Here is a 14823-nt window from a genome sequence, read left to right on the forward strand (position 1 = left end):
TAGTGTCCTCTTTGGGAAAATTCCAGCTTTTTGTTAAGAATGTCTCTGGCTTTCCAGTAGCACTTTTAACGCTGAGAGCTGATCTGGATCTAGTATTATATTGAAGCCATCATTTTTAAGTGGGAAAAATGATACGCAACATGGAAGGAAGGCACGAGGCACTCTGATGATTGTTTTCATTTTTATGTGTGTGTACATTTACCTAGCCAAGATCCCGATCCTCATGATATCATGAATGCTGCTTTCACTTCAACCTCTTTTCCATATCTTCACATTATTGCTTTTAATAGCAGTGTCATTTTTTTGAGTAGTGAATATACTGTGATTTGTTAATGATATACCTAAATGAACTATGATTTATGAAATTATTCCTCTGATCTTGGACATCTTAGAGTGTTTACAGTTTTTTTTCCCATTAGAAGGGAAATATTATAGTAAACATCTTTGTGCATAAACCTGTTAGCTTCCGTTGAATTGTTCCCTTGGTGTAATTTCTCAAGAGGGAAATTGCTGGAGTTGAAGGCAGTAAACATCTTCACAGTTCCAGTGATGTAGCACATATGGGGATATTTTTAAAATCAGTGTTCTCTCTGCTAGCGTCTTGTGCCAGAAACATGTCAGAAGAAAATAATACAAGTGAACAATTAAAAAGATAATTTCCATCTTTAACTCATCTAGACATATGGAAATGAAAATGTGGGTTTGCGTAGATGGGTGGCTGGCTGCCTTGGAAGGCTCCAGCTCTTTATTACTGTGACTGTGTCTTTCATTGTGGGAGACAATCTCTAGCTGTCTTGTGCTTCTGGAGAAAAGGTATGCACGCTGTCTGTTCAACACCCCCGCTTCAGCATCCTGAACCTGCCTTACGCTCATTTGGAGCAGAATGGTTAGACCTCCATCATACGTCACCAACTGTGATGAGAGTTCCTCTCCCATTCGTGAAATAGCCTAGTGTTCACAGATTAACATGTGTCTATCATGTGTACAACAGTGAGATTTGGGGTTGCAAATAGATGAGGATTTTGAGATGCTCTTTTGGGAGACAGATAAAGAAGGTACTGGACGTCAGGAATGGTTAGCTAATTATAGCTTATTGGGGACTTATCTCAGACCAGGTCCTGTTCCAAAACACTTGACATGGATGAATTTATTTAGTCCTCAAAACATCCCTACTAAGTAGGCATATCATTATCCCCATTTCACAGATGGGTAACTGAGGCCAAGAGATCTTGTCAGGGTCACACAGGACATGAACCCACATGTATTCGTTTCCTAGAGCTGCCATAACAAAAGTACCACAGTGTGAGTCTGTCTGTTATAAGGACCAGTCATGGGATTCAGGACCCACTCTAATCCAGGACAACCTCTCTTAATTTAATAACATCTGCAAAGACCCTATTTCTAAATAAGATTCCATTCTGAGGTTCTGAGGGGACATGAACTGAGGGGGACAGTATTCAGTCTACGACACTATGGACGGGGTGGAGAAAAGGGAAGGAAAGCAGGAGCCCAGGCAGGAGCAAGTTTTGACCAGATGGCCCTGAGAGAGACACAGGATGGGTGACAGTCCCCTTGGGCCTTTGAAGAGGCTGTGTGGCCGGGAGCGAGTGCAGGAACCCTGTGTAAGAGATGGGGGTGCCCGGCACAGCCCGGCTGTGTCAGCGTGAAATGATCCTGCCCGGAGCCAGCTAGCTTTGCGGGGATGGCTTTAAGGAGTAGGTTTGGGGTTAATGCCCTGCCATGCTTGAGTAGCTTAAGGAAAGGTTACCTAGCCTGTTTCCCTTCTCAAGCAGCCGAGTTATTCATTACACCGTGTCTCTGAAGCTGTAAGGGAAGCCCAGAGGCAGACATAAATGTCTCCAGTCGTAAAATCAGACTTGGAGCACCAGCCACAGGGAAGAAAGTATTTTGGCATATTATCTGCATCACTGCAAAATAAATTTATAAGCATTCCAAGAAAACTGCAGGGGAGAGCGTAGAAATTCTCCAGCAGGCAAGGAAAGGTAAAATGAAAATTAACTGTGCCGTGCCCATTAATTAGTCCTTCCAGGTGTGTAGAATGTAATTAATATGATGTGGACTGCCTTGCTGTCTCTCTCGTTTTAGTTAGGTGACCATAAAAGGTAATTTATAAGGGTTTTCCTAGGGTAACTGCCAATTTAATTCCTTGGACTGTGTTTTTCCACAGGCTCTTAGGTTTCTCAACAGTAAAAGTCATCCACCGCGGTAGGGGCTTTCAGGAATTTGTGATGGGGTTTGGGTTGGGGGCTGCTTCTCCTTCACCTGAGATGGTCAGTGTCTCCACCCTGAGGCCAGCCCGAAGGGGCCAATTCCTGTTAATCCTCTGTTAATGTGAGCGTTTTTATGTCACTGAGTTGTGACAGTTGTGTACAAAAGAAGCTTTTAAAGAACTTTAAGTTATAAATCTAGCAAGCTAGCCTTTAAGTTAAGAATCTTACTCTGTGACTCATAAATCTAGTAAATTTTAAGTGACCTTTAGGGAACGCTTTGATTAATCATTGACCCTTGAACGAACTTCACCTTCTTTTAATGTTTTAAATTGCACTTAAAATCTCATATACTTAATGTCCTTTTTGAGTACTTCAGATGTCTGATTAACAAACAAATACTTAAATAATATAAATCTAATACCTCAATGACAAACATTAAGTTTCTTAAATGCTCCAATATTATATGTAAATGTAGAAGATTTCAACTTAGAATCTCAAGTCAAACAAATTGTTCAATTAAATCCTTCATATTGGTAAGGCAGGGTAACTCCTACTTGAGTAGGTCAAAATCTTAAAAATATTAATCTTATGGGTTTTCTTAAACATTTCTGTACTTATTTAAAATAATAGCCATATTGAGATATAATTTACATATAAAATTCACTTACTCTAAGTGTAGAAGTCAGTGAATTTTAGTATGTTTGCAGAGTTCTACAACCATCACCACAATCTAATTTTAGAACGTTTCCATCACCCTAAAAAGAACTTTTGCATCTATTTACCGTTCCTTGCCTCCCTACCCCCAGCCTTAGACAACCACTAGCCTACTTTCTGCGTCTTTATATTTGCCTGTTTTGGACCTTTTGGGTACTTAATGTGAAATCATGCTGGGTTTTTAAGGAAGCAATTTTGATGACTCAAACAATTTGGGGGCCACCTCCAGCAATTAGGGGGGTTACTGCCTCCGTGGCTGGAAGCGTCTTTGTGAGCCGACCCCTGGCTGGGGAGCTGAGCTCTGCCTCCGAGTGGGGGGCTCTTGTAACGCATGACCCAGACTCCAGTCACTTACTGCCTAATGCAAATGTCTCCCCACAGAAGACCAGACCCCACGTGGTGGCTTCATTCCATTCTGATTCCCTGCCCGCCCACTGGGCTCACTGCTCTGAGACCCAGTGAAAGTGACAGCTGACTGTGAGGTCACGCCCGGCGGGCCACGCTCCTGTGACCACCTAGCATCCTCACGGAGCCCACTTATAGGCCACCCGTCAAGGCACTTACCCAGCAGCCTCTTGGCCCATCTCGGCTTCACTCTCCATGTCCCGGTGAGACAGCTTAGAAAGCAAAAACCCCAGCAGGGACTCAACCAGATATTTGTATCTCCACGTTCCTAGCAGCATTATTCACAGCAGCCAGAAGGCAGAGGCAACCCAGGTGTTCACCAGTGGACGAATGGATAAACAAAAGTGGATATACGTACAGTGGAATTTCATTCGGCCCTAGAGGGAGATTCTGACGTGCTACACCATGGATGAACCTTGAAGACGTTATGCTAAGTGACATAAGCCAGACACATAAAGGACAGATACTGTTGGATCCCATTTATATGAAGTCCCTAGAGGAGTCAAACTCATAAAGATAGAAGGTACAATAGAACGGTGGTTGCTAGAGGAGAGGTGATGAGCGGGCAGGTGGGTCCCGTGGGGCCTCCTGGGCCACAGAAAGGACTCTGGATCTTGTTCTAAGATGGTGGGAAGACTTCGGAGCGGAGAGGATGCTGTGAACTGTTTTATATTTTGAGAAGGTTATTCTGGCCGCTGATAGGGAATAGGGTAGGGAGGCCAAGATGTTAAGAGTTAAGAGGACTTTGTCCTAGCCCCAGGGGCGGTGATGATGGCTCGGACCAGGTGTTAGGGAGCTGATGCGGGGAGGGGGTGGTGGCAGGTAAGGCACAGGAATTAAGAATGACTCCTGGCTGTTGAGTCTGCCCAGCTAGGTGCATGGTGGTGGTGTTTACCACAACGGGAGCGTCGGGGAGAGGGACGTTTTAGGGGTGGAAGTCATGAGTTCCCCTTATCAGTGTTTATTGTGTTCAACCCCATTCAACCCCAAGTTGAACCTAAACGAGCACTCTTATCCCTGACCTGATTCTTTCAAGATGTCTAAGTTGGGGAGTTTTAAACCATGTCTCACGACCCGTCGGTAGGTTGTAAAATCACTTTAATGAGTTGTACTAACATTAAAGAAAAATAGAGGAGCATAGAAGATATCAGAGCATCACATGTAAACTGGGTTCAAAAGGAGAAAGGGACGAGGAACAGGAATCAGGAGACCCTCGTTCTAGCCGTACCTCTGCCTCTAACGAGCCATGGGGCCTGGAGTGAGTCCCTTATGCCCCTGTGTCCATTGCGTCACCTGTGAAATGGGGCTGGGATGAGGAGGCCTCCACTGGATTCACCCCATCCTCCCCCCTTTTCTCTCCTTCAACTCTTGCCCGCTCTCTCAGCAGGCAGACCCCAAACCGTACTGGCCAGAAAGGTCATTATTGAGATCCGCTTCCTGCCATGTCTGTTGTTCAGTCAGAACCAATTGTGAGGGTGCTTTTCCCCAGCTGTACATACCCAGGCCCTTCACTGGTGTGGGAGTCACTGGACCAGCTGGTCTCTAAAAGCCCTGCTTGTCCTAGGTTGTGCCTCTGTCTGCAGTAACCTATCTGGTCGGCAGCTGGCTGCACTTGGCCAGGGACCTTGTGCCTTTTGGAAGCCAGCACAACCCTCTCTGCTCTGGGCACGTTTTCACGGAAGGGCCAGGATCATCTAAAAGAGGGGGTGGTTTGACTGCCGTGGATTTCGGTGAGTGTATGTGATAGCCGAGTTCTTCTCCCGGGAGGTAAGTGTTGTAATGTATACAGTATATTCTTCAAAGCCGAGTGTCAGAGTCCCTTAGTGGAAGGTTTCTATGTAGTAAATCCTCCTGGCTTTTAGATGAAGCTGTGCTCTTTCTCTTCTTGTGTCATACCAAGCGCATTCACCTAATTCTTAGATTTATACTCCTGACCTTCATCTCCGGAAAGTTTAATTCATTTGAGTTCTACAGCCACAGGTTCGACATCAGGAGCTTTGAGGAGCTTACAGTAAGTAGGAGGGGAGATTGACATGGGAATTAGCTATAGTAAAGGGTTCAGATTAGTCCCAAGTCAAAACCCCAGATCCCTCATTATTCTAGCTGCTTGTAGGGTCTCCAATAAGGAGAAGCAGATCTGGAGATGTCTTTGAATGGCTCTGGGATGTCCCTGTTGGAGGGACTGTGAGAAGAGTTGGACAATTGAAGTTTATTAATGAGGTATTAATGGCCGCTTAGGCTGAACCCGGCTGCCACCTCAGTGTTTGGGGCTCCTGAAAAGTCACCTGTGAACGCAAGTGTGCTGAGTGTCTATAAAACACCTGAAGGTCCTGGTTGGCTGGAGAACACCGGCTCAATATTCAGGACTGCCTTTTTGCCTGGCCTCTTCCAGTCCGGAACGTCCGTGAGCTGTAATGTGTCTCATTTCAGAGAAGCAGGGGAAGCGTGCAGGGTTTGGATCCCAGCTGAGCCACTCACTAGCTGTGTCATCCGGTAAATTCTTCAATCTCTCTGAGCCTCAGTTTCCTGGTCTTCAAAATGGACGTGATTCCACCCTACCTCCAGGGTGGTCGTGAGGAGTAAAGGAGAGACAGTAAGGCAGGCTAAGGTTTATGGAGTGAGTGCTTGTCAAACTCGTTTCAGGCACACGACAGATCCACCAGAACCCATCATTCATGTTGCTTTATGTTTTTGTTTGTTTGTTTGAACCCCTTTGACTAAGAAGGCCAATGAAAGAATGTTGAGGAAGTTTGCCAGGAAAGGACATGCCAACTTCTTTTCTTTGTTCTTTTATTATTAGTGAGTACTTTGGCCTGATACCTTTTAGCTGAAAAAAATATCTTTGGTGAAACCCTCGGGTCACTTGACCTATTGGTTCATTTTCATTCATTTGACACAAATGTGTGAGTATCTACTATGCACTAAGCACTCGCTTAGAGGGGAAAAGAGAGGGGCAAATGAGGTAGCGTGGGGCTTGGCTGCCAGGGACCCGAGTTGGAGGGGACCAGCTAGCCTAGGGGAGGGCAGGCCTGGCCCTGCTCTCCCAGCCCTGCTGTGGGACCCTTGGTCATTCTGTACCCCCCTGGGGCCCAGTTTTTTTCCTCTGAAAATGAGCAGGGGTGGTCAGATGGGGCTAAGAACCCCTCCATCTCTAAACATGAGTTTTGATTCTTTTTTTTTTTTTTTTTTTTTTAATTCTTATTGAAGTTTAGTTGGTTTACAATGTTGTGTTAGTTTCAGGTGTACAACAAAGTGAATCAGTTATACATATATCCACTCTTTTTTAGATTCTTTCCCCATATAGGCCATTACAGAGCATTGAGTAGAGTTCCCTGTGCTGTACAGTAGGTTCTTATTAGTTTTTTATTTTATACATAGTAGGGTGTATATGTCAATCCCAGTCTTCCAATTTATCTCTCCCTCCCCTTCACCCCCAGTAACCATAAGTTTGTTTTCTACATCTGTGTCTCTATTTCTGTTTTGTAGATAAGTTCACTTGTATCCTTTTTTTAGATTCCACATATAAGCAATATTGTATGATATTCGTCTTTCTGTGTCTGACTTACTTCACTCAGTATGACAATCCCTAGGTCCATCCATGTTGCTGCAAATGGCATTATTTCATTCTTTTTTATGGCTGAGTAATATTCCGTTGTTTATTATGTACCACATCTTCTTTATCCACTCCTCTGTCAATGGACATTTAGGTTGCTTCCATGACCTGGCTGCGGTGAACATTGGGGTGCATGTATCCTTTCGAACTATGGTTTTCTCTGGACATAGGCCCAGGAGTGGGATTGCTGGAGAGTTTTGATTCTTAATTCTTTGCAGACAATGAATGCTGAGGCCTGGGCCCATGGGTTCAAAGTGCCTCGGAGTCCTTGAGATAAAACTACATCACACAGACATGCAGATTCCTCCTGAGCACTTAAAAAATTTTAGCAGACAGTACCATAGTGTTTATAGGGTCTTGCTTACCTCCCTTTACCTCTCGGAGAACTGCTTCGGCTGGAGCCAGTCCTGAGCCGGAGTGTGACGTAGAATAGCCCTTGGGGCTTCACTGCTCTCCCACCCCACCCCTCCCTGCGCTTCCCTTTATTTTGCTCTCTCCTCCTCTGTTCTCCAGTTCTGAGTATTCCTTCCAGAGATCCAGCCGCAAACCACATTCAAGTTCTCGCGTGAGCGTTTGCCTCAGAGGGTTTTGTTTTGTTTTGTTTTGTTTTGTTTTTTGCGGTGCGCGGGCCTCCCACTGTCGCAGCCTCTCCCTTTGTGGAGCACAGGCTCCAGACGCGCAGGCTCAGCGGCCATGGCTCACGGGCCCAGCCGCTCCGCGGCATGTGGGATCTTCCCGGACCGGGGCACGAACCCGTGTCCCCTGAATCGGCAGGCGGACTCTCAACCACTGGGCCACCAGGCAAGCCCCCTTCCTTTGCATTTTAAAAGGAGAGTGGTGGTCCCAAGGGCGATGCTGAACTCGGAAGGATGTGAGTTAACCCCTGAAGGCGAGGTTCGCATGTGCATCTGGTACAAGGCTGGCTTCTTCCGGCTCTGGGATTTCCTAACCTGATTCCCTCCCAGTGGAATTTCAGGCCAGAGCCCTTGGGCGACTGGAATGAGAGGGTTTTGTTCTGAGAGCTTGCCCCTGAGGCCCGTGCTGGAGACGCCCCAGCTCTGCTTCCATATAGGGCTTTTTTGGGGGAGGGGGTCCCCATTTATAATAGTGATTATTTTTACTATTACTATTATTTGTAGAAGGTATTTTCCACTTGAAAAACCTCTTCATCCCAACCTTTGGTAGTGCGTTGTAAACTGGGAAGAAATTGATGCAACACCTGTTTCACAGCCAAGTACTGCTTTTCCTTTCACGGCCTCTCCTGGCCACATACTCTTCTCTCCCTCCTTCCCTCAGTCCTGCTTAACCGCCACTCGGGTCCTCTGCTCCCCAACCCTTGCCCAGGTCTTCCCTAGGGCTTTTTTTTTTTTTCTTTTGTGGTACGCAGACCTCTCACTGTTGTGGCCTCTCCCGTAGCGGAGCACAGGCTCCGGACGCGCAGGCGCAGCGGCCGTGGCTCACGGGCCCAGCCGCTCCGCGGCATGTGGGATCTTCCCGGACCGGGGCACGAACCCGTGTCCCCTGCATCGGCAGGCGGACTCTCAACCGCTGCGCCACCAGGGAAGCCCTCTAGGGCTTTTTTAACCTGTGGTTCTCCAGGGAGACCTCCTGCTGTCCTGTGCTTAGAAATTAGGAACTTTGAGTCAGAAGGGACTCAGGCATCTTCCGGTTTGACCTTGTCACCTGACCAAGGAGAAATCTGAGGCCCAGGGAGACCGCGTTCAAAGGGAGATGCTTCGTGTGGTGGCAGAGCTAGGGCATCAGGCCTCTGACTTTTCCCATGGACGGTTTTGAGTGCCAGGTCCCAGGGAATTTTACATTTTCATGTAATTCCCACAACCACACTAAGATTTAGGCATTGTTGCTGCATTTTAACATTGAGTTTCAGAGATGAGGACATTAAGCCAGTGTCCCAAGACTCACCTAGAACTTGAGTCCAGTTCAGGTGGACTCCAGCGACTGAACCTTCTCATTCCGCAGGGTGCTGCTGGGTGACAGTGTCATCCCCGTGTGCCTTCAGCACGGTGACGTCTGAAGCGGATGGGGGAGAGCTGTGATGTAGGGCCTTTCAGGTCGAGCTGTGGGGTCCCACAGCTGAAAGCAGCGTGGCCCGTCCTGACGGAAGTGGCTCCCTCTCAGGGAGTTGGGTATCGCTTGCCCTTCTCCTGACTTGATGAGATTGACTCAGACACTGCCCCGTTCCAACATCCTTTTGACAGACGGGCTGGACCGCACTGGACCAGGGCACCAGCCCGCATTGGTGCATTGGGAGAAAACACCTCTGTAATTGCATCGCTGCTGTGTGCTCAGAGCATGCAGTGACAGAGGAAGCATGCCCAGGCTGTTAGCAAATGAGGGGATTTGAAAAGTGTCCGGAGTCTGCTGGGTGTTAGGGCTGTTTGGCCAGCGGGAGGAGTGGAGACCCATCTGGACTTGGGTGGTTTTGTACAGAAGTGCCTCACCTCGAATGTTGAGGGAGGTGAGAGCACTGATTTTTGTGGTGGGAGCTCTAAGTGTAAATGCATCTTTGCCTGCCTTTAGCGATAGCATGATGAGGTGATGAAGACCTCCGGTTCTGGAAAAAATCTAGGTTTGAATTTGCTACCTGCTCTGCCATTTGCGGGCTGTGTGATCTCAGGCTAGTTACTTAATCTCTCTGGGCTTCTGTTTCCTCAACAGTCAAATGGGAATAAATGCTATTATTCAGTATTTCTAACTTACAGGGTTTTGATGAGAATTCAATGAAGCAACATAAAAAAAAGGCTTAGCCTCAAGTCAGGCATCAGGTACTTGGTAAATTCTCGATAAATGCTAGCTCTCATGATGATTATTATTAACTATTGCTGTATTTTATAAGACCTGAGTTGCAGCCCAGGCTCTGCCACTGGCTGCTTTGGGGACCTTGGCAAGTGTTTCAGCTCTCTGAGTCTCTTCTGTGAACTGAAGGACTGTAATCCAGCTGAGAATTCCAATGCATCAAAAGCAAGTTTCCACCCGGGATCCCACAGCATTTTAGTTTTATGTCTTTAGACCCGAATTAACTGCACAGGCAGGGTCACAGGGAACCACTCAGGGAATGAGATGGGCTTCCCTCCTTTGTCACTCGGTAACCTTCTGTCACCTGTTCTCAGCTGACTGGGAGTGGAGCGTCCACTTAAGAACATTCTCTTCATCATAGCATGAAGCGGCAAACGTGGGTGGCTTGGTTTTAATCTTAGCTTCATTCATGTATGTTGGAAAAGCGACGGTTCCTGACGTACAATGATTTGACCTGTGATTTTTTAACTTTACGATGGTGTGAAATCGATACATATTCAGTGGAAACTGTACTTTGAATTTGGAATTTTGATCTTTTCCCCAGGCTAGGATATGTGCTCTGATCCTCTCTGGTAATGCTGGGGAGCTGCGGGGACCCACAGATCCTGGTGAGCACGCGATCACCAGGATAAACAACCGATACTCTCATAACCATCTTGCGCCCAGACAGCCGCTCCATTTTCCACTTTCAGTACCGTATTCAATAAATTACATGAGATATTCAACGCTTGATTATAAAACAGGTTTTGTGTTAGATGATTTTGCCCAACTGTAGGCTAATGTAAGTGTTCTGAGCATGTTGTAAGTACGCTAGGCTAAGCCATGCTGTTTGGTAGGTTAGGTGTATTAAATGCATTTTCAGCTTAACAATATTTTCAACTTACGATGGGTTTATTGAGACATGATCTCATCCTAAGTCAAGGAAGATCTGTATACCCAACTGTTTCTGGGTCTAAGAAATCATACTGTGAATTGAACCAATTAGATTCTTATAAAAGGGTCTTGCATTTCATTGATTTGAGTTTAGAAAGGAGAAAACAAGTGCTGTAGCTAAATAAAACTTGTGGTGGCAGGCGGGCAGCGGAAGGCCACCGTTAAATGTCCTCAGGGACTCCTTTCTTGGGGCTTTTGATCATCAGACCTTTCATTTTCAAAGGAAAAAAATAACAGCAGCCTGTTGATGCTGGCAGTTTCCTTTTTACATAGCAGGAAACAATCTGTCTGATGAGTGTAAAGGAAGCCTTAAGTCCTAGATCATTCATGAACCTCTTTGAGTACCTACTGTGTGCCAAGCATCAGAGGAACAACATGGATAAGATGGAGAGGGTTTTTATCCCCCCCTTACTTAATGTCTGGCATATCCTAGGTGCTTAATAAAAACTTCAGTAAGAAAATGAATATGGGTAATAACTGTTAGTTAATAGTTTGGCTGTCACATCACATCATTTTGATGACTTGGGTAACACTGGGTTACTTTTTTTTTTTTTTTTTGCGGTACGTGGGCCTCTCACTGCTGTGGCCTCTCCTGTTGGCGGAGCACAGGCTCCGGACGCACAGGCTCAGCGGCCATGGCTCACGGGCCCAGCCGCTCCGCGGCATGTGGGATCTTCCCGGACCGGGGCACGAACCCGTGTCCTCTGCATCGGCAGGCGGGCTCCCAACCGCTGCGCCACCAGGGAAGCCCTTTGCTGGTAATTTTATATCATTTTTATTAATATTAGAAATTGTACCAGCTTCGGGGCTTACATTTTAAATCACCTGTCCTAGAAGCGGTCAGCTAACCAGGTCTGGGGCCAGGAGGAAACTATTGAGATGATGGACTTGACACCTGCCGTTGGTCCAGCATAGCAGCCGAGAGCATGGGCTGCCTGTGTCAGAATCCTGTCTTCATCGCTTCCTAGTCACGGGACCTAGGGGAGTTCCCTAACCTTACTGTGCTGCAGTGTTCCCGTCTGTAAAGGGGGGACGGTAGTGGGCCCACCCCATAGGGTGGTTATGTGGGTTAAATGTGTGCTCTGCTTGGTGCACCGTGGGTGCCCTCCAACTGTTAGCTGCCACCCTCTTCGTGTGGTGGCCACTCGACCTCCTCTGATGCATTCGGCACACAGGGTAAATAAACCCATGTGCGTGACTGCTGGCCCTTCCTTTGCCTCCCAGGCACTAGCAAGTAGGTTCTCGTTGCTATCCTTTGGGTATGAAAGAGCTCAGTCGTCAGGCTGGAGTCTCAGCTTGGCAACTTTCTCCCTGCATGGCCTTGACCTTGGTCAAGTTCCTGAGGTTAAGGGAGGCTCAGAGAGATAATCTGGAAAATACAGGTACTTCCTTTACTGTGTCAAGGATTGTGCTGAGCCAAGTGCCGGGCACACAAGGCATATACTCCGTAAATGGTGGGGTTGTTATCATCCCCGTAAAAAGCACCCAAGGACCTGGCTTTTGTGGCCTGGGGTGCCGGAGCTGGTTGGTGGGGCCCCCCACTGAAGTCCCAGGCTAGGCCTGCAGGAGGCCCTGAGGGCGGCTGGTCTTGGGAAAGGACCCACACGGTCAAAGCATTTTAAAGGCCTTGTAGTAGAAAAAGAAACCAATTAAATAATACTGCCCCCCATAAAAGCTGACTTTTAATGGGTTCTGTGGTGGGGTTTTCTCCGTGGCGGTCTCGTAGCCAAAGGTCTTGGGGAGACTCTCTGCCTCTGTGGGGAGAGTTTAATCTAGCATGGCGTGGGTGTAATTTTACAAGCTTTACGGCTCTTTAGTCTCCCCTGAAGTGTTGCCGTGTCCTTGTGCGCTGAGGGCAACCTGCGTGCAGTTAACAGTTTACCTGGTTTTGGGTGGAAGTGAAAAATGAAGTAATAAATTAAAGAAAAACACAACGTGGATTTTTGCCCTCTTGTGGAGACACCCGTGGAAGAACAAAGAACCAGTGTCTTCCCGGACCACTTACTCAGATCCGAGTGGCTTTTATGTGTAGACATTTGCCCACAGGATCCCCTCCTCCCCAGAGAGGGCTGCAGGGCACGTTGCGTGTGTTTGGGGCTTGAACTGCCTACCCCAGGGCAGGGGTCAGCAAACGACAGCCCGGGGGCCACATCCAACCCACCGGCCTGTTTTTGTGAAATGATTGGGAAAAGAAAAAAAATCCAAAGATTTCCTGACACGTAAAAATTACATGGACTTCAGGTTTCAGTGCCGGAAATGGAGCTGTATTGGCACATCATCCTGCCCGTTTGTTTGTGTGTTGTCTGGAGCTGTTTCTACCCTGCCCCAGCTGAGTTGAGAAGTTTCCATATACTGTGTGGTGCAGCGCCAAATACTCTCTTGCCCTTTATGGAAAAGGCTGTCTGACCCTGCTCTAGGAGGTAAAGGAAGTGAGAGAAAACAGCTTCAAGTTTCTTGGAATTGATGATTTATTCTCAGGGTTTCCATGGGGCTCAAAGTGACAAGTCAAAGGAGAATTGCATGAGAAGGAGTCAGTTCTCCTGGAGACCTTCCAGAGGAATCGGCTGCTTGTGGAGATGGCTCTCCTCGCTATTCTGACCTCAGGTTGGCTTCTGAGCAGAGGGGCCTGAGTTATCCCCCTCCGGCCAGCCCTCCCCGTCTGCCTGGCTTTCCTGTAAGACTCCCGAAGCCCGGCTTGAGGTCTGGTAACTTCTCATCAGCTCCCTTGATGGTTCGAGAATAAAGAAGTTTCCACCTTCCCTCCCAGGAGGCAAGCGCTTTTTGTCATTAAGTTCTGTGCAGACCTAGTTGATGATCTGCGATAGCTTCAGAAATTTGTAACAGACACTTTTTGGCCAGCCCCCGGCTTAAGCATTCTGCATATAGTAGTAGCTCATTTAATCTCACAACCACCACAGGGAGTGAGGTCCTCTTCTCACTCCCATTTTACAGAGGAAGAAACAGGCACAGAAGGGTTAGGTATCTTGCTTAAGGTCACACAGCAGGTGTGAGGTAGAGCCAGGATCCAAACCCAGGCTGTCTGCTTAGGGGTATCCTGCCTACTGCCACTACACCGCGGGAATTCTTTAGGCCTGTGAAAGGATCTGCTTTCCTTGTTCCCCACCTGCCCCTACCATGTCATTCCACAGGGAAACGGCCTCCTATATGAGAAGGAAGCACTTGTTCCTTCGTTAATTCATCCCTCCCTCCCTTCAACAAATTATTGTCAGGAGGTGACTGTGTATTAAACTCTGTGCAAGGGGCTTCACGAGTGAGGGTGTTTTGTGAACAAGAATGAAAAAAGAATCTTTTTTCCTTTGAAAAAACAGTTCTTGGTATCCTCAAAGCTGTTGGGTTTTTGAGAAGTTCACTTAACTTCTCCTCCTTTTATTCACTGTAAGAGCTCATCCTTAACAATAAGAACCATAAACGGTAAATCTCACCCAGAACCATAAACCCGAATCCTTTCTGCCTCAAGCTGATACTGTCATTAACGATAACCTAATGTACAAGAGGCTTTGGGGAGGCGGGCCCTCTGACTTACCCAGTGGGAAGAGCCTGCCTGGGGAAGGCCCTGTGCCATTCTCCCCCTCGACACCCCGAAAGAGGGCTCCCACAGGGGTGAACTCACCACCCAGCTCGGGAACCAGGCCTAAGAGGTCATAACTGATTGTGGAGGGAGAAGGCTGCCGAATTTTAAAAATATCACCAAGTCTGGCGTTAGTAGAACTCGCTCTCTTGAGACAACAGTTACAATGTCGTCTGCAAAAGTTCAGGGTTTTAGATGCCTGTCTTGTTTTCTGAAGGATTTGCTGGGCAGAATTTTCAGCATTATTTATGTCCTTCTGGGTGTAGACCCATGGGCCCCCATGGCACCAGGCAAAGGATCAGCTCAGCCCGAAGCCTGTACTCTCTCTTCCTTCCCCAGCTGTTTCTTTTTCCCTCCTCTGTGCCCTTTTCTTGGTCAGACAGCAAACGTTTGTTGCTCATTTCTGATGAGCCTTCACTTTCTCTCCTCAGTCATGCGGAGGAACCCCTTCGGTGTGGACATCTGCTGCCGGAAGGGGTCCCGAAGCCCCCTGCAGGAACTCTACAACCCGACCCAGGTAA

General features: G+C 47.4%; 1 protein-coding gene across 2 annotated transcripts in view; it reads left to right on the forward strand.

Moving 5' to 3' along the window:
• CHST11 (carbohydrate sulfotransferase 11) overlaps positions 1–14823 on the forward strand; it is a 281471-nt gene that overhangs the window by 118135 nt on the left and 148513 nt on the right. For both annotated transcript variants that reach the window (XM_059081760.2, XM_059081761.2), the window contains exon 2: positions 14734–14819. In XM_059081760.2, coding sequence (XP_058937743.1) covers positions 14734–14819 — 86 coding nt within the window. The remainder of the gene's footprint in view (positions 1–14733; positions 14820–14823) is intronic.

This window comes from Kogia breviceps, chromosome 12, assembly GCF_026419965.1.
Source record: "Kogia breviceps isolate mKogBre1 chromosome 12, mKogBre1 haplotype 1, whole genome shotgun sequence".
Taxonomy (NCBI): domain Eukaryota; kingdom Metazoa; phylum Chordata; class Mammalia; order Artiodactyla; family Physeteridae; genus Kogia; species Kogia breviceps.